The sequence below is a fragment of the Halichoerus grypus genome, chromosome 13, assembly GCF_964656455.1.
Source record: "Halichoerus grypus chromosome 13, mHalGry1.hap1.1, whole genome shotgun sequence".
Lineage (NCBI taxonomy): Eukaryota > Metazoa > Chordata > Mammalia > Carnivora > Phocidae > Halichoerus > Halichoerus grypus.
This window is the reverse complement of record NC_135724.1, coordinates 30,792,486-30,819,297: the sequence shown is the minus strand read 5'-3', so window position 1 is coordinate 30,819,297 and position 26,812 is coordinate 30,792,486. Positions and strand designations below refer to the sequence as shown.

At 36.2% G+C, this 26,812-nt stretch overlaps 1 protein-coding gene across 3 annotated transcripts in view; it reads left to right on the top strand.

The window, feature by feature from the left end:
- PIK3C3 (phosphatidylinositol 3-kinase catalytic subunit type 3) overlaps positions 1-26,812 on the top strand; it is a 140,971-nt gene that overhangs the window by 55,129 nt on the left and 59,030 nt on the right. For all 3 annotated transcript variants that reach the window (XM_078060394.1, XM_078060393.1, XM_078060392.1), the window contains 6 exons: positions 2,261-2,446; positions 8,791-8,945; positions 10,596-10,686; positions 16,324-16,391; positions 22,910-23,015; positions 24,778-24,894. In XM_078060394.1, coding sequence (XP_077916520.1) covers positions 2,261-2,446; positions 8,791-8,945; positions 10,596-10,686; positions 16,324-16,391; positions 22,910-23,015; positions 24,778-24,894 — 723 coding nt within the window. The remainder of the gene's footprint in view (positions 1-2,260; positions 2,447-8,790; positions 8,946-10,595; positions 10,687-16,323; positions 16,392-22,909; positions 23,016-24,777; positions 24,895-26,812) is intronic.

Below are 26,812 nucleotides of genomic sequence, written 5' to 3'. Positions count from 1 at the left end.
GAGGTACAGAAGAAATGGATAGCTAATGTTGTGGAACGCAGACTCCAATTGTAGAGATAAGAATGCCCACCAAAGCATTTGGCAGTTAGAAGAGCATCATTTGAATGAAGAGAATAAAACTGAGGCAACTACTAAAGGAAGAGCTCAGAGTTGCTGAAAACTTACTGGAAAAGTTGAGTCTTTGACAAGCTGGCCTTGAATATGACGCTACTATTTGGGTTAAGAGCTTTGTAGATAGGAGTTAGACAAAGTCATGTAAAAAATAGGTTAGCTTGGTTGAAACATAGAAGAAGAATAAGAGGTCACTTAATGAGAGTTAGAGGATTGTGGTGAGAAATATCATTGAAGTGTTTTGGGAAAGAAGCTGAGGTTTTGTTGTTACGTTTGTATATTGGTTTTGTTTGTTTATAAATTAGATCCTATTATCTAATGGGAAACCACAGTATAACCATATGGCAGTCATCATCAGCTATTGGAAAAGCTGCCCATGTGGTGGGGTTAAATTTACTCTCATTCTCCCCATTAAAACTGATCGGTGGGAAGAAGTTACATGAAAACACATTTGTCCTTTGGTACATTACAGTCAAAAAATAAAAATGGCTTCACTGTCTATAAAAACAGTGGGTGCTTTGGAAATTAGTCACTGGAATTACTTAAATAAATATTAGGTCTCTTTTTGGCAGGGATGTTAGAAGATGAATTTCTGCTGACGGAGAGTCATTCTAACATCACTTCCAACTTGAGCTTCTGAGAGTCTGTATGAAATGATTAGAAGTAAAACTGGTATTAAGGCTCTTAGCTAGAAGGCTATGCCAAACTCCACATGTGTGGTGTAGTGAGAATCAACTTGAGGGGAAAATGCAGGAAATATTGCTAGGAAATAATGGATAGGAATCCAATAGGAATGGATTTAGGAGATCAGTGTTGGTGGAATAATGTCTCTAAGGGGCATGGGTTTAGCTAATTAGGAGACAGCAGTATCTTAATGTTGGGGGGAACTATCTGGTGAAAGATGCATGGGCTGAGAGTTAGTGGACCCTGATTTTGGGTGTAGATTGTCCACCATTTTGAGATGATGGGTAAGCCACTTAACTTCACTGAGATTATATACAATTTGAGCAGTGGACTAGATAATCTCCATTGTGCTTTTTTGCTTAATTTAGTTAAATCAAGAATAAGTTAGGGGGTGGGCATCAAGGTTCATTTTATGTCATACTAACCAGTAATTGTGTTTTATTGTCCAAAAGGACATTTTCTTGAGAACTTGATTAGTTTACTAATGAAAAGATTTTAGTTGGGCAGAGTAGGAATTTAAAATTTTAAAGTTATCTTTGTTCAAAAGATGAAATCATGCAGAAAGAAGAAAATGGGATCAGCCTGGAAAGTGTTCCCTGTAGTAAGATGTGACAATAGAGATTGTTTTTTTTTTTTTTTTAATGGAAAATAAGTATACAACTGTTTTAAAAGAGCAATTATTATGTATGCAACCATAAGTGTTATGCTCCAAGGTCATTTACTTACCTGGATGATCTTGTGAAAACTTTAGATAGGTATGCTGCCTGTCTAAAGAAGTGAGATTCCAGAAGGGCACTACGAACAGGCAGCTGAATCATAGAATATTTGCTGCTGCTTCTGTATTTATCTATATGCTTCTTTCTGTGGAATTTTTGATTATCTTTTTAAAAAGCTACTTCTCTGTGTAAGAGCTGTACATATTTAATTTAGTTTAAGCCCTCATGTGTGAGTATCTAGGAAACCCAATGATCTGGGGAGGTGTTTGAGAGTGAGGTTAGTGGTGGGGATTCTACCCTTGCTTGACTTTGGACTCTTCATTCATTGGCTGCAGTATTTTATGTCACATGTTGATGTTATAAAATGAAGGTTGTCTTTAAGGCATCTCATGAGAATATGCCTCATCTCTTTATTTCCATGTCTTGAGGCCTGCACTATTTTAAAATAAAAAAAGGAAAATGAAAAGCCAAAGAAAATTTAAAAATTCATAGTGCTTGAATTTATGTAAGTGGTTTAACCTGAAAAATGTAAAGTTACAGGGAACATGTTTTTTTTTTCTCTGTCCTGTAGTATTTTTCTAGGATCATATGTATAACTATGTTTAGTGACTACACAAGGAGTCAGTCTGTCATCGACTCTGTGACTCTGCCATCAGCACCAAGTGAAACTCTGCCTAGTCACCCTTGACCCTTCGTTACCCCAGGTAACAGGCTGTTGTTTCTAATTTTAACATCTTTTCTGATTTTAGGCTTTGACTAAATTCTTGAAATGTGTTAATTGGGATCTACCTCAGGAGGCCAAACAGGCATTGGAACTTCTAGGAAAATGGAAGCCAATGGATGTAGAGGACTCCTTGGAGCTGTTATCCTCCCATTATACCAATCCAACAGTGAGGCGATATGCTGTTGCCCGGTTGCGACAGGCAGATGATGAGGTACATTAGTATCCATTACTCCTCTTTGACTGGGTACTTTTTTTTTTTTTTTAAAGTAGGCTCCATGCCCAGCGTGGAGTCCAGTGCGGGGCTTTGAACTCATGACCCTGAGATCAAGACCTGAGCTGAGATCAAGAGTCAGACGCTCAACCGACTGAGCCACCCAGGTGGCCCAGACCGTGTACATTTAAACTAGAGCCTGATTATAGGCTCTATAGCATATCCCTCCCCTGCCCCCGTGTGTGTGTGTGTGTGTGTGTGTGTGTGTGTGTGTGTGAGAGAGAGAGAGAGAGAGAGAGAGAGAGAAAGAGGGGCGGTGTGGGGAGGAATGGAGAGAGAGATTTTTAGAAGGGAAGAGGATATACTAGGTGTGTTTTCAGAAGTAAAATTAAAATATTCCTCCAAGGACTCTTCTGTGAAATGAAAATTTACTTCCTGATCTGTTACATGATAGGACAATCTCTCCCAGGACATTTACCTGGCAGCAGAGCTTGTATTGCTCTGTCTGGAAAAAAGAATTCTAATGAAAAATGGTTTAATGCAGTACCAGCTAGGGAGTAATTCAGATCCCCTCTATCAGTCAGTATACAACAAGCCACATTTAATTGCAGCCTTGAAAAGCCCTTGGGGCCTTTAAAGCATAGAGATGCATGGTCATCTTATTCTCCTTCAAACTTCTCCTTTAAGCTTTTAGCTGCTACATATACATATAATTATATGTATATGTAGATTTTCTGAAGGTGGTTTTGAATCCTCTGGAAAGCAAAGACTGCAAACTTTAGGCTGGCTATTTATATACATATAAAGCCACCAGGGAAGGAGGAACACTCTATGTCGACACAAGGCATTGCTGGAGTTTGAATTTTAGTAATTGCTAATAAGATAGAGTAATCCAACAATTTTTTTTTTACTTACTAATTTTTATAGGGTGGATGTCTTTTCCAAACATAACCTAATAGTTTATGCTAGCCTGCAGGGCTTATGGGATATGGGATAACTCTTCTCAAGCCTCGATATATATAGGAATGTTGATCCCATAGAACAACTAATACCGAAATCTTTTTTTTTTTTTTAAGATTTTATTTATTTATTTGACAGAGACAGAGATAGCAAGAGCAGGAACGCAAGCAGCGGGAGTGGGAGAGGGAGAAGCAGGCTTCCCCTCGAGGAGGGAGCCTGATGTGGGACTCGATCCCGGGACCCTGGGATCATGACCTGAGCCGAAGGCAGACGCTTAACGACTGAGCCACCCAGGCGCCCTATCGAAGAGCTTTTAAAAAAAATCATTTTGAATTCATAGTGGCAAAACACAGCATTTACTAAGGTCAATAAGGTTGATGTATATTTGTATTTAATGATTGTAAAATGTAAACAATAAATAGTGTGGTGAATGCTCACATATAATTTACCCATCTTCAGCAGTTGCCAGCTCACAGCTGGTCTTGTTTCATCTGTAACACCACTTATTTCCTCTTCTCCATTCCCTACCCTCCACCGGATTATTTGGAGGCAAATTTCAGATATTGTATAATTTTATTGGAATAGGGTGTTTTTCACTTTCCTGTTAAAAAGCAATCCTAAGGGGCACCTGGGTAGCTCAGTTGGGTAAGCATCTGCCTTCGGCTCAGGTCATGATCCTAGAGTCCTGGGATCGAGCCCTATGTCGGGCTTCCTACTCACTGGGGAGTCTGCTTCTCTCTCTGTCCCTCACCCCACTTGTGCTCTCTCTGTCTCACTCTCTCTCAAATAAATAAATAAAATCTTTAAAAAAATAAAAAAAAAATAAAAAGCAACCCTAAGCATTGTGATTTAGCATATTATCTTTCTTCCTCGTTGTCTTTACTGTATCACAAGTAAAAGTTGAAATGTGGAAATACTGAAATATTTATTTTGAAATTCATTAGAAATTTAACCTAAATCATTGATTCTCTATGTTTGACATGAGTCATAGAGTTTAGCTAAAGACCTCTGGGCAGTAGTCAAGACAGCCTCTTGATGTGGGTTCAGAATTTAAATAGAAAAATTTATAAGTCCTCATTTTTTATTGTCTTACTTCAGTTCCCTCACAGGCTTATAAACTAAGTATTTGATTGTGGTGATAGCCGTGTTCGTGCAGGTACTGAACTGTTTCTAGACCATTTTATGATTTTTGTTATGATGTAGAGAATAATGATAGAAACATTGTGTACACTTTAAACTGCAAAATATGATAGTTTTTTGAGGTTTTATTTTATTTTTTTTAAGATTTGTTTATTTGAGAGAGAGAGAGAGAGAGCGCAAGAAGAGCACGTGGGTGGTGGGAGGGGCAGAGGGAGCAGAAGGAGAGAAGCAGACTCCTCGCTGAGTGGAGCAGGTTGAGGGGCTCGTTGTGGGCCTCGGCCTCACGACCCTGAGATCATGACCTGAGCCAAAATCAAGAGTCAGATGCTTAACTTACTGAGCCACCCAGGTGCCCCTTGAGGTTTTAAAGAGATCTAGATAGCATAAATAGTATGATGGTTAAGTTATCTCTTGATTTTCCTTTCTCTGAACTTAGTTCAGTAATAAATTGTATATAGTCGGCTAAAAAAAGATCTTTTAATACTGTTACTACTGATTCTTTGGATGTATATTGAGATTTATTTTGTCTTTTCTCTGACTCAGTGTACCTATGTATATGTCTTTGGGAACACCATTCTGTTTCCTGAACAGTGTAATCTTGGACATTTTCTCATTATCAACACATATATTTGGTTCCATGAAGTCTGGAAACATAGACAAATAAATATCAAGGCAAATGATGTCAAGGACATGTTTAGTCTGTAAAAAAACACTGTGTTTCTAGATTTTATGGACACCTGTAGCTCTACCTTATTCTTTTTAAACAGCAGCATAGTATTTTATTGCAAGTTTAATTTATAATTTATTCAACCAGTCAGCTTCTTTTGATTTATTTGTAATCTTTTGCTATACTATATTTTAGTGAACAGACCTATGTATATATTTCTGTGTATTGTTGAATAAGTAGCTTATATTGGAATTATTAGGCCAAGAGATGCATTCCTTTTACATTTTGCTGATAATCCTCTACAAATCTTTTATTTTGGGACTTGTATCATACTTCAAAAAAAATTGCAGTTGCTTCACTATAACATTAAACATGATTGGACAGATCCTTTCCCTGTTTCTCTTTTTTATAATTTTCTTTGTAATTTTTATACTTTTATTCTTTTCAAGAATTTTAGAATAATTTTTTCATTTTCTTAAAACTCCACAAGAATCTTAAGTGGAATTACATTAAATTTACAAAAAATTGACAACTTTATGATATTAAATCTTCCCTCCTGGAGACATGATTTTTGTATTCATACAAGTCTTGATGTTAGAAAAATTTTGTACATTTTAAAAATAGATTTATTCCCTGACAGTTATTGTTAACTGTTATGAACTACCTCACCCCTTTATCTCTTACTTCTTTTAGTTAGTTAAATGAAAATTATGTTTTAATATTTATGTTTTATCTAATCACTTTAGTGATTTCTCTTGTTAGTTTTAATAAATGTTAGGTGGTTTGCTATATTTTGTGGGTATAGCATTGTGCTGTCTGGAGAACAACAGCATACAATATATGCTCTATATGGAATCTGTGCTGGTGAATTTCCTAATGTACCAGCCACACATTTGTAAAATAAATTTTACCCAATCTTTGAATACTTTTCTGAATTTAATTTGCTAATATTCTATTTAGGAATTTTTTTAAAAGCCATATTTCTTATTGCTATGTGGCTCAAAAGGAGAGATGCCCCATAGAACTTGAGGAGGAAGCAGTATTTGAGATAGATTTTGAAGGAAGAGTGGATTTTCACAGTTAGACATGAATTTACATTTTAAGTGGAGACCTGTATGAGCAAAGGCAAGGAGAATGAAAAGTAGAAGAAAAATAGAAAGTATTTCACTTTAACAGGAACGTAGGATATATGTAGCTAGCCGTTCAGGAAGTAAGAAACCATGTCTTTCTAACTGTAAATGCCTATGTGAAGAATTACTCTTAATTCAGTAAGAAATGGGAAGTGAGTGATTTTTGACATGGAACTCTGCCTGTGCACTCTGAAGCATTCGAACTAACTTGTTATCAAGAGGAATGGTGATCACTATCTAGATAATATTCCATAGCTCTTGGGAAATTTTTACTGAATTGCCTCAGTCGGAAACCTGATTTTTTTTTCTTTTGTTTTACTCGGATGCTTATGTCCTTCATGCTCGGGAGAATTTTAAGTTTTTCAAGATGTGACTATATAATGAGCAAACAGACTTTGTACAAATGAAGGAAAGTACAGTTTGACTATAGAATATCATGCCAACAAATCAGATAGTAATGAGTGACATAAAAAGAGGAAGGTTTTCTTCTGAATTCGATACAGCCTTTTTAATTTCATGTGGTAAGTCTTCTATAATGGGGAAATCATAACAGGTGGTATATTCAGCAGCATTTTTGAAGCATGCCTTGGTAAGGAAAGCTAGCAGTGAAGCTTAGTTACTTACACCTCCTGAGAAGGATACTTGTCATTAAATGTATTAATCAACTTTCTGTTATTTAATTCACTTTTTTTCTTAGAAAAAGCATGCCTATTGCTATTAAATGTCATAAGTCTCAAAAGAAGAGATGGTTATTGCTCCAATTAAAAAGAGAACACTAAGAGGTGCTTTGATACAGAGTCATTTGTTTTCTCGGGCCACTGACATTGATATATTTGAATATGAATGAATAAGCCTGTTAACCTTTCATTTAATTTTTTTGTGACAAAATCATATTTAATGGTGAAATCTTGTGTATTATTCTTTGTCAGTATTTAGATAATGATAAAAATGTTGACTGTTAATGTAAGAAAAAATTATGAAAAAAAGAAATATAGTATGGTATTAAGTAAAGGAAAATAGGTTGTTGGAAGTGGTCTTTGTCCTCATGATGTATGTAATAAACTGGAGAAGACCAAGGGTAAATAATTTAGCAAATAAGTACAAATTCTATAGTTGTTACAAATAGGGAAGGAAAGTGTGAGCCCTGAAGTTTTGACAGGGGATTTTATTTGGTTTGTTGGCTTAAAGAGGAGACTTGAGATTGAGGTGGTGGTCACCAAGTCTCAACAGTTACCTAATTATGAGTTTTGAGGGGCCAACTGGGTGAGTGGCAACGGGAACTCGACGGTAATGATACTTTTAAGAAGTGTTTGAGTTTTGTGAATTTCTTCAGTTTGTAATTATTTTTAAAAGTGAGATTTTTGGAGTTTTCTTAATATTCATTGGGAAAGGCCAAGAAAGTATGACATTTATAGAGAGTATGACAGGAAACATTTCCATCCTAAATATTAAACCTAAAGAGTCTTTTTACGTTGAAGGAAAATCAGAAAAGTAAAAACTACTTTGTTGACACTTTGAGTCCTAATTATCCCGTTGATTGTCAATAGCAGTATGGGAAATTTAGGCTTAGGTATTTGTTTTCTTTAAGTCATTGTTGCTAGTTGGCAGGAAAGTAAGCTTTTCCCTTAACCAAGAGTGTTAAAATTAAAATGTCTGTTTTATAGGATTTTTCATTTAAGAAGCAATGCAAATTCTCTAAAACCTGAGCTCTCAAGGAAAAAAAAAAAAGAACTCAAGATTCAAAAAAATCCTAACCAGAAAAGCTTATGAAACAGAAGTTCTTTTAGAACTTGAAAATTTGGAGTTTCTTACGAAATCGTAGACATAAAATGCTGTTATCTGACCTATTGCTGAGAAAAGGATCCTTCTTTAATTTCTTAGTTTTACATGAACCATCTTAAGCCTTGTTTTTGTTTTTTTGCTCTACTTTTTGGCATTTAGCGGCGCCTGGGTGGCTCAGTCTCTTAAGTGTCTGCCTTCGGCTCAGGTCATGACCTCAGGGTCCTGGGATCAAACCCTGAGTCAGGCTCCGGAGCAGGGAGCCTACTTCTCCCTCTCCCTCTGCCGCTCCCCCTGCTTGTGCTCTCTTGCTCTCTTTCTCTTTCTGTCAAATAAATAAAATCTTTAAAATAAAAAAAATAAACAAGGCATTTATTGGCCATTTACTCTGTGCCAGGCACTGTTCTATGACTTTCTTCTATTAATTGATTTAATCCTCACAACTCATCTCTAAGGTATATATGATTATGTCCATTTTACAGATGAGGACCCAGTGAGGCACCAAGAGCTTAAATAGCCTAGTAACTTGCCAAAGGTAACACAGCTGATAAGTGGTAGACGAAACAAAGCTGTTCTCTTGATATTTAGGAATAAATGATGTCTATAATCCTATTGCATTTGTTTTTCTAATATTAGCTTATTTTTTTGTGTGTGTGTTTGTTTTCCAGGATTTGTTGATGTACCTATTACAACTGGTCCAAGCTCTCAAATATGAAAATTTTGATGACATAAAGAATGGATTAGAACCTACCAAGAAGGATAGTCAGGGTTCAGTGTCAGAGACTGTGTCAAATTCTGGAATAAATTCTGCAGAAATAGATAGGTATGGATATCCAGGGAGGACTTATTTTCAGATGAGATCGGGCGCGTTCAGGGTGGTATGGCCGTAGACTGGGGGGAGGACTTATTTTCAAATCTAGTAGTCTCCCCCCTTTTCAGACTTCTTTCCTTTTTCTCCAGATGTACCAAACCATAGTTGGTACTAAGTTTAAAGTTTTACCAGTGAATGTGGTATGTATACTCACAGAGCACAAATTACTGTATTGCAGAGCAGTGTTTTGCAAGCTGTGGAGTCAGAATACCTGGAGTGAAAATCTTCACTCTGCCACTTACTAGCTGTGTAAACTTGTGGAAGGTGCATATTCTCCGTGTGGCCCCAGTTTCTCATCTTAAAAATGGGGATATAATAACAGTAACTGATCTTTGAGGGCTCTTGGAAGATTAAATGAGTTAATATACTAAAGCCTTTAGGATACTACTCAGTAAGGGCTAGATACTATTACTGTTCAAGCAAAAATAAAATGAAGGATGGGGCATGTTAGTGGGCTCAAATACTTTATTGTATGTTTTATTGGCCGCTTTTCACCTTTTTAGTAGTTAAAAAAATAGCATGGTACTTGAATTAAAAGCTATTAACAATAATAACAACAATTAAGAACTCATACCTCTGTAGCAGACACTGTGAGGTGGTCCACATACATTAACTCATTTTAATAATCCTCTGAAGTAGGTGTTCATATCCCTAATTCAGAGATGAAGGACTGAACAAGAAGTTAATTGTCCAGAGTCTTCTATACTGCAAATGGTAGAGTTGACTCCAAAGCCCATGTTGTTTATACTTTGCCATTTTGCTTTTCATAAAGTCTTAAAATTTGAGATAAATGGAACCTTTAGGTGAGAAACCTGAGGCTCAGTAATAAATTTATATTGTGAAGGTCATGAGATTTATTAATGACAGATGAGGTCTAGAATTCAGATTTGCTGAATTAGTCCAATTACAATTACCGCATGAGCTCAAGATTGTATTTCTGAATTTTTCATTATGATTGTGATACTGCTGTTTTTTATCTTCTGTGTTTCATTTGAAGAAGAACTGAAAAATGGGAAAAATCATTTTTTCTTCTGTAGGCTGCTTTATATTTTTCTGTTTTTAAGAGAAGAAACGCCCCCCCCTTACTTTGTCTCCCACCATACGTTAGAGGCCTTCACTCTCCAGTCATGCTTGCTTATTTACCTTCTTCCTCCCTTATGCCACCTAGAATATTTTACTAGAAGTCTATTAAGATTTTATGACAAGATGTAAAATGTAACCCAGTATTTCCCAAATTATGGTCTGCCGGTCACTAGTTTATATGTTTTTTAAAAGATAAAAAAGAGATGGGATGGTCTTGTGGCCAGATATGTTTGAGAAATGCTGGCTTAAATTAAAATGGACTTTAAAAAAACACTACAGTACTTGTCAAAAACCTGTAATATACCAGCTTGCACAAAAATCTTCCAAGAGGCTGTTACTCATATTTTTTAATTGTAGGCTTTTTCTAGGACATAATGTGACTCTAGTGTTGCACAGAATACACTTTAGAAGTGATGCTTTAACCAGACAAAACTGAGGTGAACTGTGCTAAAAAATGTATATCTTCTCTTACAGACAGAATATTTTACATATCAGTTGATATCTCCTTTATTTTTTCAGCTCCCAAATTATAACCAGCCCTCTTCCTCCAGTGTCTTCCCCTCCTCCTGCAGCTAAAACAAAGGACAGTTCAGATGGTGAAAATCTAGAGGTTAGTACAAAGCTTTTCAAGTTTCTACAGGAGCTATCTTACCAGATAAACATTTTATGTTGGTCTTTAAAACATTGATTTTGATTAATAAACAAAATATTACAACTTTATTAAATAACTTGTTATATGATGCATGTTTATGACTTTTCTTCTCAGCAAAAAGTGCCAGATAATCTTCAATTCAAGGCATTTTATTGGTGCTTTGGGCATATAAATGGATTAATACGCAATATGAAAATAAACTGGGCTTAAATATTTTATTAAGGAAACTCAGACTATTTATTGTTAACATATTTAGGAACATTACTGTAATTGTCGGTGTTTGTGATTACATTCTAGAAATGTATGACTTTGATACTAGGGATTATATACTAAGTAGCTGTTTTTAACTCATACAGAAAAATTAAGTGAAATCTTTCTAAATAATTAGACTGATTTTTGAGTTAAAACAGGCCAAATAGGCTACTGCTACTCTGAGAGGTACATTTGGAAGTACATATGCAGAAACTGATGTAGTATGTTCTTGAATTTCTCCCTAAGACTTCTAATTTGAGAACCTTTCACACCTCTGATGTTGAAAACAAATAATACATGCTTTGATACTAGAAAGTAAAGTTGATTTTTAAAAATGTGTATACACACACACACACACATATATTGCTTTTAGTCAAATTTTAGAAATTAATGTTGATGACTGAATGACTCTTGCTTTTATCATTAACTGTTAACCAGAGTTTGATATCTGCCTACCTTTTGATATAAGAGAAAATACTGAAAAAAGAATTTTAAATTACAGGATCATAGAATCCTTAAGGGAGCCCTTTAAGAAACCATTCAGCTCCAGTGTAATTGTTTTGCCTTGTCAAATCTAAGGTACAGATATACTGATTCAGTAATTCATTCTTTCACACATATGTTTTGAGCTCTTATTATGTGCCAGAAATATTCAAGATGCTGGAGGTAGAGAACAAAATGGTCAAAATCTTTGTCTTCACGGAGCTTACATCCTAGTGTTTGTGCCGATGGTAGTCAATAATATTTATATATAGTAGAAGAGATAATGATATCTACTTTCTAAGGAGAAAAATAAATCAGAGAAAGGTGATAGAGGGGGTGTTGGATAGGGTTAGACAGTTGCAATTTTGAAAAGTGGTCAGGGAAGGCCTCCCTGGAAAAGTGACATCTTTTGTAAAGGTGATATAGGCGAAGGAATAACCATGTGAGTGGTCTGGGGAGAGGAGTGTATCAGGCAGAGGGAACAGCAAATATAGAGGCTTGAGGACCAGGGCTTAAGTGTGAGGAACAGCAGAGGATGCCTGCCTCTGGGGAGTGAGCGGAAGGGAACATGGTAAAAGAATGAGTCAGAGAAAGAGCAGGAGTCAAGCAGGGTCTTGGAGGCCATGTTATCAAATGACTTTTACTTGGAAGCTGTTGAAATAATCCACGTGAGACTTGTTGGTGGCTTCAACTAGGGTAGTTTACACTGAAGATTGTTTGAAGTGATTGGATTCTGAATGTTATATTCAGAATACAGTTTTACACACTATGACTCAGAACTTTTAGACTAAGAATAAAAATAGTTTTTATATATTTCTGATATTTCTCTTGTGACTGTTGAGCCTGTTATTATTACAGAATGATTAAGCCATTTTGTCTTTTCTCAGCTGAATAGGTAATTCAAGCTATCTCAGAAAGCACTGGGACTCATTTTGAGTATTTTTTTCCGCCTCCCCCTTCCTCCACTGCCCCCAGCAGAGTAATAATAATACTGTGCCAGCAGTCATCACCTTTAAGAGACCTGTAAACAATTCAGTGTTTGGAGATGTCAGGTGGCATCCGGCCAAGCTGAAATTCCCCCGCTTTTCACTGCAGATACCAGTATTCTTGTCTCCTCTCTGACACCTGAGGATTGTCTCACTTTCTTCCCCTTTCCTTTCCCTGTTCTTGGAGTTTTAGGAAACCACTATGCATGTATGGCCAAACATTAGAAAGAAGATAGACACTCGAGTCTCATGCTCAAATATGGTCATTTTCCATAAATTCCCTGGATATTTGAAAAGAAGATATATTCCCCAATTGTTGGGTACACCATTGTATGTATGTCACTAGGGCAAGCTCATTCACTGTGTAAATGAACCCTTTCCTGATGTTTTTCTGTGCTTGATCTCTTAAGAATTAGGGTAAAATTCCCCCTGTATGATGGTGGAATTGTCAGTTTCTCCTTCTATTTCTGTTGATGTTTGCTTTAAATATTTTGAAACTATTTTATTAGGTGCATTCAAGTAAATTGAATCTTTTATCAGTGTTTATTAGTAACCTTCATTATGTCGAGTCATATTTTTTGCTTTAAAGTCTGTTTTGTCTGATAGTAATAGAATTTTGTCTTGGTTAGTATTCACTGGTATACTTTTTAGTCCTTTCATTTCAGTATTTCTGGGGCCTTATATTTAGGTTTATCTCTGGAAAACATCATATAGCTAGATTACGTTTTTTAATACAGCTTAACACTATTGTCTTTTAACTGGAACTTTTCCCCCATTTTTATTGTGATTAGAGCTATACTTGGATTGATTTCATCGTCATAAGTGGTGGTACTTTCTATTCTTACACATTTTTCCTTTGCCTGTATTTGGCTGGGTCCCCTCCCTATCCTTTGTCTCCCTCCTCAGCTTGGAGGTTATATTGTCTCTATCAATTCTTTTACTGGCTATGCTAGATATTTTAACACCCATCCTTTAAGTTTGGCATAAGAAGTATTATCCTTCTCCAAAACAGTATACCTCTTTACTTGTATGTCACTTTTACCCAGTGACTTAATTTAACTCCCTAATTAGATAATATTATGAATGTATACAATCAGTAACTATTTAGAGGTATTTACCATTTCTTTTTGTATCTCTGACCTTCAATATGAGATCATTTTCTTTTTTCCTAAAGCACATTTTTTTCTTCTAGTTGTTTTAAAATTTTATAAATTGCTCACCCAAATTGAGTTTAAAAATTTATAGTACAGGTTTCTTGTTTCACATATGTTTTTATTTTATTTTTTAAAAGATTTTATTTATTTATTAGAGTGAAAGAGAGAGCATGAGTAGGGGGAGAGGCAAAGGGAGACGGAGAAACAGATTCCCTGCTGTGTGGGTAGCCCGATGTGGGGTTCAGTCCCAGGACCCTGAGATCATGACCTGAGGTAAAGTCAGATGCTCAACTGACTGAACCACCCAGGCTCCCCTCACAAATATTTTTAAATTTAATTCTTCCCTGCCTATGCTCTGTAAATAGTTCTTTAGTGAAAAAAAAAGTATCAAATCAATCTGTGTTTTCTATTTAAATATATATAATATATATAAAATTATATAAAAGCATAATATCCTTCTCATAAAGTCAAAGATAAACTTTAGGCTTAGATTCTACCTGTTAAATTCATGGATTCATTATTATGGCTTTCTGATTGAGGCATTTCCCTACTGGGTTTTTAAATGTTGCACATTTAAAATCTTTAGCTCTAAAATTAGAGATAAGATTCTTGCCACTTCTGAAAGCACTGGTATATCTGCTTTGTGATAACAACCTTTTATTACTTTAGCTTACTTTCTGAGATACCCCCACCACATAGAATCTTCTAGTCCATTGATCTCTACCCCTTTCTTTGTTCATCAACCCCCTTCAATATTTGCTTTCCTCTGAATATAGCTTTAATCCCTTGGCTCAGCATTATAATCATTCTTTTATTAGTACTTTCAGTTCCCCTGGTAAAATCTCTACCCTTGATAAGCCTAATTAATTACCTAATTGCTCTGTGCCTGAATATTGCTGAAGAAAAGCATGTAGCCTGTCATGTTGGCATCACTGTGAATTCATGAGCACCGACACCAGGCGGACACAACACTGTCTGCCATCTTACATTTCTCTGGGTGGGCTGCTCTCCCTGCTCTGCAGTGGCTCTTTCGTACTTTTTCTGTTCTGTTCTTCATGCCCTGCTTCATACTTAGTGGAAACAAATAGAAGTCACTAGGTAAGAATGGTCTCAATTTCCCATCACCAGATTTACAGAGGTGAATCCTTTTTCATTCTGGCCTTCTGTTTTCTTATACAGAAGAAATATAACTCCCTTCAAAGATATGTTCTCTTCTTTTCCCGGTAGAAATACTCAACTATGTCAGTATCTCCCATCTGAAAAATTCAGAAACGAAACAGAACAAAACAAAAATTCTCCCTTACACCACATCCTTTGAAACAGCACCTTATCTTCTTACTTCCCTTTAAATAAGATCAGGCTTCTAAAAGGAGTTGTTTGTACATACTGACTCTTCTTTCTTTTTTTTTTTTTTTTCCCCAGTCTTTAATCCACATCATTCTGGCCTTTGCTTCCCATTGTTAACTCAAAACTTACTTTGCTAAAGTAGAAAATAACTTTAATGTTTATGATTATGTATACTTCTCAGTTCCTGTTTGCAGTATTCAGCAAAGTAAATGGCTCCCTTCTTGAAGGACTCTTCTCATGGTCTAGATGTTACCGTACGACCTGTGTTTTCCTCTCCCGCTCTCTGGCTATGCCTTCTCAGTTTCCTTTGTCAGCACTTTCTCTGCAGCCTGACATCTTAATGTTCCTCAAGGTCCTCTTCTATTCTCAATTTATACTCTTGCCCCAGGCTGTACTGATAAACTCAAATTTATATGTCTTGTACATTTCTCTCATCTGAGTTCTAAATTCATATATCCAAAACCCTATTGATCTCCATTGTATATCTGACAGGCATTTCAAAGTTAATATTTCAAAATACAATTCTCTCCCCACACTCCAGCCTGTTCCTCAGTTGGAATTTCCATCTGTGACGTAGCAAATCAACCCATTTGCTAAATCCATAAATTTGGGAGTTACTGGCAATTCCTTTCTTTCCTTCTTCCCTCCTTTCCATCAGCAAGTCTTATTAATTATACTTCCCAAATGTTTTAAAAATCTGTCTATTTCTCTCTGTCTCTGCTCCTACGGTTCACTCTTATACTCCTGTAATAGCCTTCTAACTGATCTCAGGCCTCTACTTCTCAGAGCAGCTGGAGTCGTTTTCATAAAATGGAAATCAGATCATCTCACTCCCCTGCTTAAGATCTTTTATGCAGTATCCATTGCTTTGCAAACAAAATCCATATGCAATAGTGTGACCTTAAAGGTCTTGCACAATTGGGCTTTGCCTACCTTTTTAGCCTCCTTTACTTTCACGTTCACCGAATTTTAGCTATGCTCGGCCTTTTTAAAATTTCTTGAACAGTCAAGTTTAGGGCCTCTGTCCATAGTGTCATTTTGGTCTTGCCTGATATCATATCCCCATTGCTGCCTTTTGTGACTTCCTGATCTAAATTATTTCTCTGAATTTCTTTGATGTCTCTCTTCTCCACTAAATATTAAACTTCAGCAGGACAAGTAACTCTGTGAACCATGGTGTCGTTAGCCTCTCATATATTGCCTAATTTAGAATAAATATTGGATGGAAGGATGGAGGGATACATGGATGTGTAAAAATATGATCTGTGACAAGAGATATATAGATGAAAACTGATAGACAAATGTAGACTCTCTTCTTTTCCCCCTTGTTAAAGCAGATGGTAATAAATATACATTTCTTTTAATTCTTTCAGCAAGATCTCTGCACCTTCTTGATATCAAGAGCCTGCAAAAACTCAACACTGGCTAATTATTTATACTGGTATGTGAAATAGCTTTCTTTTTATTTTCTGATTTCTGGTTAGGACTATTTTTTCCCATACTATAAATGTAAAGGCAATTTAAAATAAGGGATGAGAAGTCATCAAAAGCCTAAATGTAGTATTTGCATCTACCTGGCTGTATTTCTTTACAACTGTGTTCATGGAAATGCTTGTTAGCACTACTGTTTCTCTTCCCTTCACTGACTTTCCAGGATCTAAGATAAAACTGGGTAAGGTAATAGGTTTTGCAGTTTGATATCTATTTGCCTCTTATGCTATTTAAGTAGTGTTAGTATGATTCCTCACAATCCTTCAGGAGTATGTATTTTCACATTATTTACCACAGCATTGGAATCATGCAAAAACAGGAAGCTGGAATTTGAAGGTACTTCTCTCATGGATGAGGAAACTGAGGCAAAGGCAAACTTGGTGGCACCTCAGTTAGAATTAGATCGTTTATTTAGCACTTTGCTATTTACAGAATACTTTCAATGACCTTTTCTCCCTTGTCCCCATGAAGTTAAATGGGGCAAGTAGAAGTATCTCTGTTTTACATGAGACAGGTTTCCTGAGTGAGGTGAAGGGAAGAGCAGCTAAGGCCATAGAAAGGCTGACTGACTTCCTGAGACACAAGGAGTATGAAGCCTGGCTCCCTGTATCCGTCACAGAATATTTAGGTGTAAAGGACAAGTAGCTTAAGCCACAATGAGCAATATTTTGGTTCAATAAAAGAAAGCACTAGGATTAAACACTAGACAAGAGAGCCTTCTCCAGTTTTGTAGAGCAAACAAAGGGCCGAGCCAGCTGGGCAAACCCTACCTGAAGCCTCTGTACGTTCAGAAACATTTTTAAACTTATTGACATACTTGATAGTATTTAACCGTGGAAATCGTTTCTCATCTAAAATACTGCCTGATTTATTGGGTTTACTTAAACAATAGAAATGAACTGATATCCATTCTGAAAGCTCATTATTTTTGAAGTACAATGAGGCATTTTGCTTTCCATGAAGAAATTAAACAAAGTACTGTCTTGTTTTAGACTGAGTTTGGAAAACTGTCCTGTAGGTCAAATCAATCGTTAATTTCATTCTCCCACTCTCCAAACATAACAGTTTTCTGGACACTGCCCTTGTAGCCAAGAAATATGCAACTAAACCAGAGAAGTTCTTTAACAAACACAGCTGTCTGTTAATGTACATATTCAGTAAATAATTGTTTAGTTTCAACCTTTACGGTTCCCTTTACAGTGAAGAAAAACTGCTATCAACAATCTTAACTAAATCTGTCATTTTTCCCCCCACCGCTTTGGAACGTGTAATTTTTTTTTCCTGTTGGTCCTAGTAATAGAAAGAAAAATACCTCTTTATTTTTATTTTAGCAGTTTAATATAATATTCATAAAACTACATTTCTCTCACAGTAAATGTTAGTATGTCCTTGAAAAATACCCACAGAATGTTTTGGCTAGTTGTTAATCGCTCTTTTTACTTTGAAAAGTTTACTTGGCAATTCTCATAATACCAAATAGCTACTATTTCCTTTTAATGTAATCTCTTGCTTCTTAATGTTCTCCATATTCCAGTCTGAATTCTTAAGTGTATATCTATTCACTGGTGTTATGGAAAATTTCCTCATGAACATCTAAGTAAATATTTAAAAGGAAATAAAAAAAAATATAGCACTCAGCATGTAAGCTTCTTAGGTATTTTAAAATTATGATTTTATATATTTTTTAAATCATTTACTGAGAATTCCTTTATAGGTATTTTTATTTTCTTGCAGTATTCATGAAAAGTTTTCTCTGGCTCAGAATTTATAGTCTAGAGTAGTCACTGTTGTAAGAGCTATGTGTGCATATACTGATTATGTGGTGTTTTGAAATTATGTATTCTTCGGATTTGACTATAGACCAGATTTCATTGTAAAATCTGAAATTAGTTGTGATAGAACCCTTGATTTCTTATTTCAAGTAGGAAGAGTTTTCAAACCATTGTAAAAGCAGCTAAACAGTAGGAAACCTATTAGATGAGCAATTTCCAGCAAGGCAACAGTTTTCCATTCAGAAAGAGTGCTTTGTTTTCTCCATAGACAATAAACAAAGTGCAGCTCCAACTCCCAGTCTTATAAGCATTCCATCAAACTTAGATTTGATTTGTGTTTTCCCGCTATATCTCTGATTCATTGAAGCAATAGCATGTGCTATGTCTGCTCCTTCTCTGAGGAGTAATTGTTTTTCCTCTATTTACAGTCTGCATATTACATTTTCAGAAATACTCATGGGGAGAAAAAAGCTATTGATGTGGGCTTCTGACGTTGGTAGACACTGCTTTTGTGATTGTCGGGTGAAAATATGGAAAATAATTTCAGTAGGTGGTTTAAAATGATCATTCACTTCCTTTGAACATGGACAGAATAGTATAAAAATATTAATCAAATGTAACAATTTAAAGGCCTCTCACTCTAAGCGTACTCTTATTTTAACAAATGTATTAAAATAAAAATTTTAATTGATTGTGCTATTTCCTTCCGAACTTTTTGAATTTCCTTTTTTATTTGTTCCCTTTCCAGTGATTTAAATGGGATTCCTGCTATGGCTGAATCCTTAGGGGCCTATAGTTGTGCAGACAATCCTTTTAAAATGAATAGTGTCAACCTTTTAAGCCACAGAGGGGAGTTATAGTCTCCAGTCTGTAAAGTGTTGGGCATCAGGATCTATAAATCATTCCAGTTTTTTATTTTATAGCTATTCCAGTATGTTGAAATTGAAAGTAAACTTTGGATGCTTTGACATGTTTTTCTATAACTTTTAAGACCTTTCAAGGTAATAAAGGTTATTTACCCCACAAAACAAAATTGCTGGGAAGCAGGTAGCCCACTGATGTCATCTTACAATGGGTACCTGGACAGTTTTGTCTGCATTTCTACTTGAAGATGATAGGTTTCAAGGGAATACCTTAGAGTGCTTTGTAGAATCTACTTACTGCTGTGAACTGAGAATTCAGAAATGATTCATATCTAGGTCATTTAGTCTTGATCTAAATTTGGCCTTCATATTTGGAGATGACGTTGTCATTTGTATTTTAGATGGACTTTTGTTTTTGCAGCAGAACTTCGGTTTGGAAGATTTTTTGACCTTTATCATGAGCATCAGTGTAGACCTTCAGTCATAGGAAATAGCTGTCACCATTGTGTTTACTTGGTGGTCAGGGAGATCTGAACAAAAGCAGGGGAGCCTACATGTTCTGGTCATCTGTATTACTCATTTAGAAATGAATTTCTATGTAAACACACAGAAAAAGACAATATACTAAGGTAATGGAGATAGTCAAGAACTTTAAAGGATGGAAAGGTCTGAATAGGATTTGAAAAGGACTGTATATTGACAGTTTTATAGTTTAGAATCACTGTCTATTTAACATTCCTGGGTGGTATCCTGAAATGACCAAATATTCTGGAATACTGCAAATAGGAAATAAGAGTTTCTCTTAATTGTTCTTAGCTTATTTATCTAGAATGGAGTTGTCCAGTGAAACTTTGCAGTGATGGAAATTATCCATAATGTTGCACATATGGCTACTGAGCACCTGAAATGTAGAATGTGTGAGTGAAAAACTGAATTTTTAATTTTTATTTAATTTTAATTAATCCTATTTTAAATAGTCATATGTATCCTGTGGCTCTAGAAGGCTGGCTTGCTTGCTTTCTTTCTTCCTTTTTTTTTTTTAAAGAGGGAGAGGAAGAGAGAGAATCTTAAGCAGGTTCCATGCCCAGTGCAGAGCCCGATGCAGGACTTGATCTCACAACCCTGAGATCATGACCTGAGCCAAAATCAAGAGCTGGATGCTTAACCAGTTGAGCCACCCTGGCGCCACTCTATAAGGCTTTCTTGATTCAAGATTCAAGAGGGCCTTCTTGAAATTTTGGCTTAGAACTCCTGTTGGGAACATGGTATGGTGGAAATAGTGTCATCGTTCAGTTCTTCATTCCACTTTACAGAGAATTCTAGGCTATACAATTCTAGGACTTTAAACAGCTGCTAGTATCATAGTAAACCATTGTACTGGAAACCAGGAGAGGAAGGCTTTTACTTTTATGAGCCCTTAAAATATTTCTGTGTATAAGACTATTATGGGTATGTCAGGGGCTACTGAAAAGTTTTAAGTTGTGGCCTGTGGCATCGGTTTCTCTGTAACCTATGAAGGGAACTAAGAGTTAAACACATGAAACAGTTTGGTGATATCAGCACAAGTTGTCTGAGAGGCTAGGCCTATTCTAGGAAGTCAGAGAAGGAGGGACTTGTCAGGGTCTTTGAAGACTTCCTGGAAGAGAGAAAATGTGTCCTGTACTTGAAGGGTGAGTAGAATATGGAAAGGTGGAGATAGGAAGGTATTTCTGGACATTACTGCAACCTGAGCAGAAGTACCAAGTGGATGCACGTACTAGGAGTAGTTAGGGGACTGACCTGACTGCAGTGTGCGTGTGTAAACTGAGGATAGTGGAAGTTTGAACCTGATGCTGGGGCCACAAAATCTGTGTTAAACTGGTAGATAAGAGAGAACCATTGGTGTTTTTGTTAATAGAGGTGGGACATTATGAAGATAGTTTAAAGGAAAAAAAAAGGATGATTATATTGAGCAGTAATGGGTTTCTTTTTAGAGTTGGAGAGGCCGGGGGAGAGGTATGTGCTGGCCAGCTAGTAGTACAAAACCATGGTGAGAGGCATTTTGTAGGACAGAAAAATCAACAGAGTCTGGTGACGGATTGAGTACAAATGTTTGAAGAAGGGGCATGGGAGCTCGCATGGACCGCAAAGTAAACACAAAGTGCCAGTGATGATTTTAGGTAGAGCTTATGTTCTCTGGTCTGGCTACTGCCTCACCTCTCTTTTTTTGTATTCAGGTGATTCAAACATTTGTTTCCTGACTGATTTTTGAGAAAACTTGAGTTTGCAAACCCCGCTACAACAGAATTCCCAGCCCAAATGACTGGAATATTGGTAGATTCAGTAGAGATAGAAGATAACTCATTTAATGTGATAAGTTCAGTTTTACACATGTTCCCTTAAAAATGACAGTGTCTTGGAAAGGGGGCGTGCTGCTTGAAAATTAGGGTGGATGAATGTAAAAGGACATGCAAAGAAGTGCAAAATCAGACTTTTGGTGTGATAAAAAGGATATATGTATTCATATTTGAGAATTAGCATTGAGATAATGGCTAGATCTATGAGATTTGAGTCATTCATTCATTCAGCAATAACCTGCTGAGTATTATGAGCCAGGCCTGGAAGTGCTGAGGGTATAGTGTAAACAAGACAGGTAAGCTTTCTGCTCTCATGACCTTCACCTTCTCCTGGCAGACTGTACTTTTTCCTGGAAATAATATAAAAGAAAATAAGTGGCTGTGACTTGAGATTTGAAAAACACTTATCAGATTAGGGAGTTGAAAAGTTTCATGTGATTTTTAAAGATAAAATAGTGTGAGGGTAGGCTTAGCAGGACAGAAAGGGTTCTGACCCAGGAGCCCAATGTCCTGGGCTCTGATTTCAGGTCTACAATCAACTAATGATTGTACTGTGGGCAAGACACAACCCCTCTTAAGTTTCACTATTGATGAAACAAGCAAGTTGGTCTAGATAGATCTGTGTTTTTCAAACTACATGTCATGATCCACTGAAATCAATTTACAGGTTCACAATCTAGTATTTGTTGTTTAAAGAAAGAACAGAGTAGCAAATATTAACATATAATAGACTATTGTTTTGTGAAGCTTTTTTACTTTGGGGCATCTGTGTGCACTAATGTGGCTATATGTCCTGAGTTGTGATATAAAATGTGTTTGTTAGTATGGCTTGTTCCTATCAGAACAGTTAGAGAACATTGGCCTCTAGAATCTAATTCAAATCATTGGCTATAAGATTTGGTAATTGTATAAGCAGTTCAGGTTTAAGAATATATTTAAAATCTCTTTAACCCTCTAAAACCACAATTTTATGATACATAAATGGAAGATTATATATGGATTTTTGAGAAATGGGGAGATTGGATGGGAAAAATAAATTTAAAATTGTATTCATTTTGCAGAGGTATATTAATGAGAAGTAGCTTCAGAGAAGTTTTCAGAGTAAGAGAGTCTTAGAAGAGGATTACATAGATTTTGAAAATATTGTTTGTGAGTTACTTGGTAGATATGTGAGCTTAGATGATTTCTGAAGATGGTAATGCTATATGTACCTCATAAAGTATTAGGAGAAAATGCTTCTTTTGATGCCAAACTTTTGAGTATATCTAGGATATTATACAAATTAAGGCATTATTATTATTAATTTACCTTTTATAAATGATTGTGTATGTGCCCTAATTTTCCACTTTTAAACACATTGAAAAATGTATTTCATTGCTTCCATTTATTTAGTTTTGCAAATGTGAACTAACCTGGTTGAGTGGAGAAGTAGAAATATTTACAAAATGAATCTGACTCTCATTTCACCTCTTATGAGTGACTTAACATATTTTTAAGGTATGTGATAGTGGAATGTGAAGATCAAGACACTCAGCAAAGAGACCCAAAGACCCATGAGATGTACTTGAATGTAATGAGACGATTCAGCCAAGCATTGTTGAAGGTAACCATTTCATGTGGGGGTTGGCAAAAACACCGGGCATGGGCCAGATCTGGCCTGTTGCCTGTTTTGGTATGTCCCATGAGCTAAGAGTGGTTTTTATGTTTTTATTTTTATTTTTATTTATTTATTTATTTATTTATATATATATTTTTTAAAGATTTTATTTATTTATTTGAGAGAGTGAGAATGAGAGAGAGAGAGAGCATATGAGAGGGAGGAGGGTCAGAGGGAGAAGCAGACTCCCTGCTGAGCAGGAAGCCCGATGCGGGACTCGATCCCGGGACTCCAGGATCATGACCTGAGCCGAAGGCAGTCGCTTAACCAACTGAGCCACCCAGGCGCCCCGGTTTTTATGTTTTTAAATGGTTAAAAAAAAAATAAAAAGAAGAAGAATATCTTGTGACATAGGAAAATTATGTGAAAGTCAAATTTCAATGTTCCTACGTAAAATTTTATTGGAACATGGTCATGTTCATTTGTTTTCATATGTTTATGGCCACGTATGCACTGCAATAGTAGTTGAATAGTTGAAATGGAAACCGTATGGCCAACAAGACCTAAAGTATTTATTCCTTGGCCCTTTATAGGAAGTTTGTTGACCTCTGATTTAATGAAATAAACCTATATATGGAACAAATTCCAAAGCTTTGCTTTTATTATTTCCCTCTCTTCTATTTTGTTTATCAAGACTAGGTACATTTTCAGAAATCTGACAATGCTCATATTGCAGGTACTTACTACATAACTTGTATTTTTGCTTCTTAAACAGTTTTTAGAATCTATGTAAAACCATTTTCTCCTCTTAGGTGTTGTAATTCTTAAAGTGCTGCGGCACGGTTCAGCCAGCAGAGGGTGCACGGGCAGTGAGAACCCTCGCAGCACTGATCTGTGATTTGCTGCAGAAATAGTTGACTTCATAGCATCTTTTTTCTGCAGCTGCAGATGAACATGTTTCTTGTTCTTACAAATTTAAGTCCCGTCTTACTGAGATCTTGGAGACTAAACTTTTCTATAGTTCTCAGAGCTCAGAGCTTCTCTTCATTCACCTATTGGCAGATAAAGTAGTTGGTCTTCTCTTCTAACCTCAGTTCTGTCACTTACAGCTTTTGTCCTCCTGTGAAGAAATTTCACTTTCTCTGAGCTTAAATTTCCTCACCTTTAAAGTGAGAGTTATAACAGTTGCCTAGCCACCCTTATCAGTGTAACTGGGAAGATTAAATGAGAAAATGTATTTTATAATATTTTATGAACTGGGAATTCACTACATAAGACTTTATGGCATTTAATTTTTATGACTTATATTTTACTAAGCAAGCATGCATTATGTTGCTATTTGAGTGCTTTTCTTTTTTTTTCAGTAGATTTTTAGTTCCCTGAAGATGATATTGTTTCTGCCATATGCCTATGCATCTCTGAAGACATCATAGGCTTCCAGTTATTTATTGAGTCAAGAGTGAATGCATTTTGGTGAACGGATTCTCTCTAATCACATGGTTGTATGTGAAAAAAAAGTGCTGTTTTTGATAGATTAGTATTCGCTGAAGACTCAGATAATTTTCAACTGCGGAAGAGTTGGCAGTGTTTAAATAAGCTAGAAGCTTTCTCATTATCTCTGAATCAAGATAATTAATCTTTTTCAATTTCACTTTGTATTGAAGTTTGTAGCTATTAGAAGAATAAATAAAGATCACCCATGCTATTAAAGAAACCCTGATCATTATGCTACACAGAACTAATTTTCCTTTCCTTTGAATCCCTTCAGGGTGATAAGTCTGTCAGAGTTATGCGTTCTTTGCTGGCTGCACAGCAGACGTTTGTAGATCGGCTGGTGCATCTAATGAAGGCAGTGCAGCGTGAAAGCGGAAATCGTAAGAAAAAGGTAAACCTGTGGGCTTTGCTTTTTGTTTATGACTAATGATGTTGCAGTATCATAAAATACTGAGTTTTGGTACTGTCTCTCTGGGTTGATATATTTTATGAAATTCTTATGTAATTATAGCAATAGGAGGATTTATAAGCACTGATTATGTACAGGATCCTGTTTTATGAATTTATATATATACATATATATATTGATTTAATTCTCACAACAACTCTATGTTAGATGCTATTATGATCTCAATTATAAGAAAAAGTGGGGGTAGAGAGGTTAAATAATTTTTAAAAAATTCTTTATTTAAATTCAATTTAGTTAACATATACTGTATTATTAGTTTCAGGGGTAGAATTTAGTGATTCATCAGTTGCATATAACACCCAGTGCTCATTACATCAAGTGTCCTCCTTAATGCCCATCACCCAGTTACCCCATCCCCTGACCCACCTCCCCTTCAGCAACCCTCAGTTTGTTTCCTGGAGTTCAGCTTCTCTTATGGTTTGCCTCCCTCTCTATTTCTATCTCATTTTTCCTTCCCTTCCCTGTGTTTATCTGTTTTGTTTCTTAAAATTTCACATATGAGTGAAATCATATGGTATTTGTCTTTCTCTGACTTATTTTGCTTAGCCTAATACCCTCTAGTTCCATCCACATTGTTGCAAATGGCAAGATTTCATTCTTTTCAATGGCTGAGTAATATTCCATGTATATATATATATACCACATCTTCTTTATCCATTTATCTGTTGATGGACATCTGGGCTCTTTCCATAGTTTGGCTATTGTGGACATTGCTGCTATAAACATTGGGATGCATATGGCTCTTTGAATCACTATATTTGTATCCTTTGGATAAATACCTAGTAGTGCAATTGCTGTGTCGTAGGGTAGCTCTATTTTCAACTTTTTGAGGAATCTCCATACTGTTTTCCAGAGTGGCTGCACCAGCTTGCATTCCCACCAACAGTATATGAGGGTTTGAGGGGTTAAGTAATTTGTCCAGCATCCTTAGCTAGTAAGTATTACAGTTGGGGTTTATTCCCAGGCATTCTCAGTCCATATTTTTATTTTTTATTTTTTTTAAAGATTTTTATTTATTTATTTGACAGAGAGACACAGCAAGAGGGGGAACACAAGCAGGGGGAGTGGGAGAGGGAGAAGCAGGCTCCCCGCAGAGCAGGGAGCCCGATGCGGGGCTCGATCCCAGGACCCTGGGATCATGACCTGAACCGACGGCAGACGCTTAACGACTGAGCCACCCAGGCGCCCCCTCTGTCCATATTTTTAATCTACAATGCTTTATTGGGTCTCATTTTAGAATTTTAGCATCCTGGCATATAATGTGTTTGATGTGTAAAGGACCTCTACAGATTGTGGAGACTGGAATTACTCTGAGAAAATGAAAGTCCAATGTGACTTGCCCAGGGTGGCAGAATTAGTTGTTAGTAATAGCACTGGCTTTGCATCTGTTCTAATGGCTAGTACATGGATCTTTCTCTCAAGTAAGGCTTCTACGGGATGACAATAGATGAGTATCTGTTCTTCATATGTCATTTTTCCCTCATCATTAGCCCAAATGGTATGAAGGATTCACTTGATATCTTCTCTTTACCTAATCCCACCATAGGCAGATCTTTCTTGGTGACCTTTGTAAAAGAACACAACACATTTTACTGTTGTTCTCCAGACTTGTGAGAGGAAGGTGGAGAGGAAAAAAGGTGAAAAATGGAGTCAGGAGTTCAGAGGTAGGGGATCAGGTCTAAGGAGAAATGCTAGTAGATATATGTGCAAGGAATAATGTTCACAAGGTTAAGAAGGAGAAAATGGGCTGAAGAGAAACACATTTTTATTGAGATGACTTTTTTTTGTCATTGCTGTGAAAAAATCACAAACCATGGTTTAAATAACTAAATCCCTACTG